This window comes from Gymnoscopelus braueri (genome assembly GCF_963280865.1).
Source record: "Gymnoscopelus braueri genome assembly, chromosome: 4".
Classification (NCBI taxonomy): Eukaryota; Metazoa; Chordata; class Actinopteri; order Myctophiformes; family Myctophidae; genus Gymnoscopelus; species Gymnoscopelus braueri.
In genome coordinates this window covers 55291450-55293457 of record NC_137605.1, presented here as the reverse complement: position 1 = coordinate 55293457, position 2008 = coordinate 55291450, and the positions used below count along the sequence as shown (strand labels likewise).

The window sequence follows — 2008 nt, the reverse complement described above, 5'->3', positions numbered from 1 at the left end:
CTATGGTAACCTGTATTGAGGTCTCTCTTCTGATTGGATACAATTGGTGTCCCAACCTGACAATGTACTTTGCTGGAGAAGAGGAGACCCCTGTTACTGAACAAACACTATAGCCAAGAGTAGTATTGAGCTATCTAACACTTAATAAAACAAGGGAACCAGGAGAACTGGTACTGCCAGACCCCTAGTGGTTGAAATCTGAATGGCCGGACTTCGCGTGACGTGTGTGTAGAGGAAAAGAGGGACAGGACAGGAAAAGAGGGACAGACCGACCGACCGACCGACAAAGCCTCATGTAGGCCGACCCCTTGGGTCTGGCAAAAATACTAATCATTTACGCCACCTTTAATGTTATATCCAGATAGCAGACATATAGTCCCATTGCTTTGTTGGTTCATTGCAGGTGTTCGTTTAGGCCACTGCTTCTCAATGTGGTTACCCCTTCCCCATGGGGTCCTTGAAGGTGTTCTAGGGGGTCCCCGGCAAGACCCTACGGGTCTATTGGCTCCATTTGTACACTCTCAGAGTTAAATTAACACTGAGGACTTTTATCAAACTGGGGGTCCTTGAGTCCTTAAAATAAAAAAAGAATGTTGAGAATCACTTGTTTAGGCGTTGAGGTACTTGGCGTGATGCTTAATGTGGTCGTTGATGAACGAGTAGATGAAGAAGTAGCTGTGGTCATAACCTGACTGCATTCTATAGACCACGGGAAGTTTCTCGGAGCAGGCGGCGATCAGGTTGTCAGGGAGGAGCTGATTGGCTGACAGGAACTGATCGTCACTGCCCTGGTCGATCAGGATGTGGAGTGTGGGGCCAGAGTAGGAAGTCGCCAACACAGTGGCATCATAAGCCTCCCAGGTAGACTTGTCCGACCCCAGGTACCCTGAAAAGGCCTTGTGTCCCCAGGCACACTGCATCGGGTTACAGATGGGAGCAAAGGCAGACACCGCCTTGTATCTCCCGGGGTTCTTTAGGGCACAGACGAGCGCCCCGTGGCCGCCCATGGAGTGACCGCTAATGGACGTCCTGTGTGGGTCGGCGGGGAAGTTAGCGTTGATCAGCTCGGGGAGCTCCCCCGTGACGTAGGCGTACATGCGGTAGTTGGTCTTCCAGGGGTCCTGGGTGGCGTCGACGTAGAAACCGGCCCCCGTGCCGAAGTCCCAGCTCTCGTCTTCGCCCTCGACGTTACAGCCGCGCGGGCTGGTGTCCGGGGCGACGACGATGATGCCGTGGTCGGCGGCGGCCTGCTGACCGCCCGCTTTGGTGATGAAGTTCTGCTCTGTGCAGGTCAGTCCAGAGAGCCAGTACATCACGGGACACCTCACGCCGCTCTCCTCCTCCGCCCTGGGGGGAAGATAAACCGCAAACCTCATCGTGCACTTGAGCTCAGCGCTGTCATGTTCAAACACCTTCTGGGAGCCACCCGCACACCTGCTGGAGGACACTTCAACGAGGGCCATCTTTGGTTAATCGCACTGTATAGTGTGATACGTTTCCGTTTCCCGCTAATCTCCCTCCTCTCTTCTTAATGATGTTAAGATGGTCTGTAGGTGTGTTGTGGTTGTGTCTTGTCTGCCTGTATATAAATGGACATGCCTAACGTCACAGATTATGCCCAAATATGTATATGACCTATATGTACATATAGGTCGTCATGGCAGAATAGTGGAAATCATTGTAAAGGACATATCAAAATATCATGCATCCTCAGTGAGATTGTACAAACATTCCCGTTTCATTCTATCCATGTTTCATCTCTGTGATAACCCAAAAAGGCTGGAAAAGTACTGTGCTGTCTCACTCTCTGCAAATAATTGGTAGCCGCCACATATGGCGGAGACGCTGTTACTTATACCCATAGAGTACTGAGCGATATGCTTATTGTATCATGAAGACATATACCATGATTGTGTGAATGTAACCTTAACTGTACCTTTAATATTTGTGTCCTTGTATGCTCTCCTTTATGTGAACATGAATACATTGTGTGTGTGTGTGTGTGTGT

General features: G+C 50.1%; 1 protein-coding gene across 1 annotated transcript; it reads right to left on the bottom strand.

The window, feature by feature from the left end:
• Positions 1–608: 608 nt before the first annotated feature.
• LOC308083350 (S-formylglutathione hydrolase-like) lies at positions 609–1463 on the bottom strand (the record flags this gene model as incomplete). The annotated part of the gene is made up of 1 exon (XM_080425644.1): positions 609–1463. One exon carries the CDS (start codon positions 1461–1463, stop codon positions 609–611), a length of 855 nt encoding a protein of 284 aa, XP_080281770.1.
• Between the last annotated feature and the right edge of the window lie 545 nt (positions 1464–2008).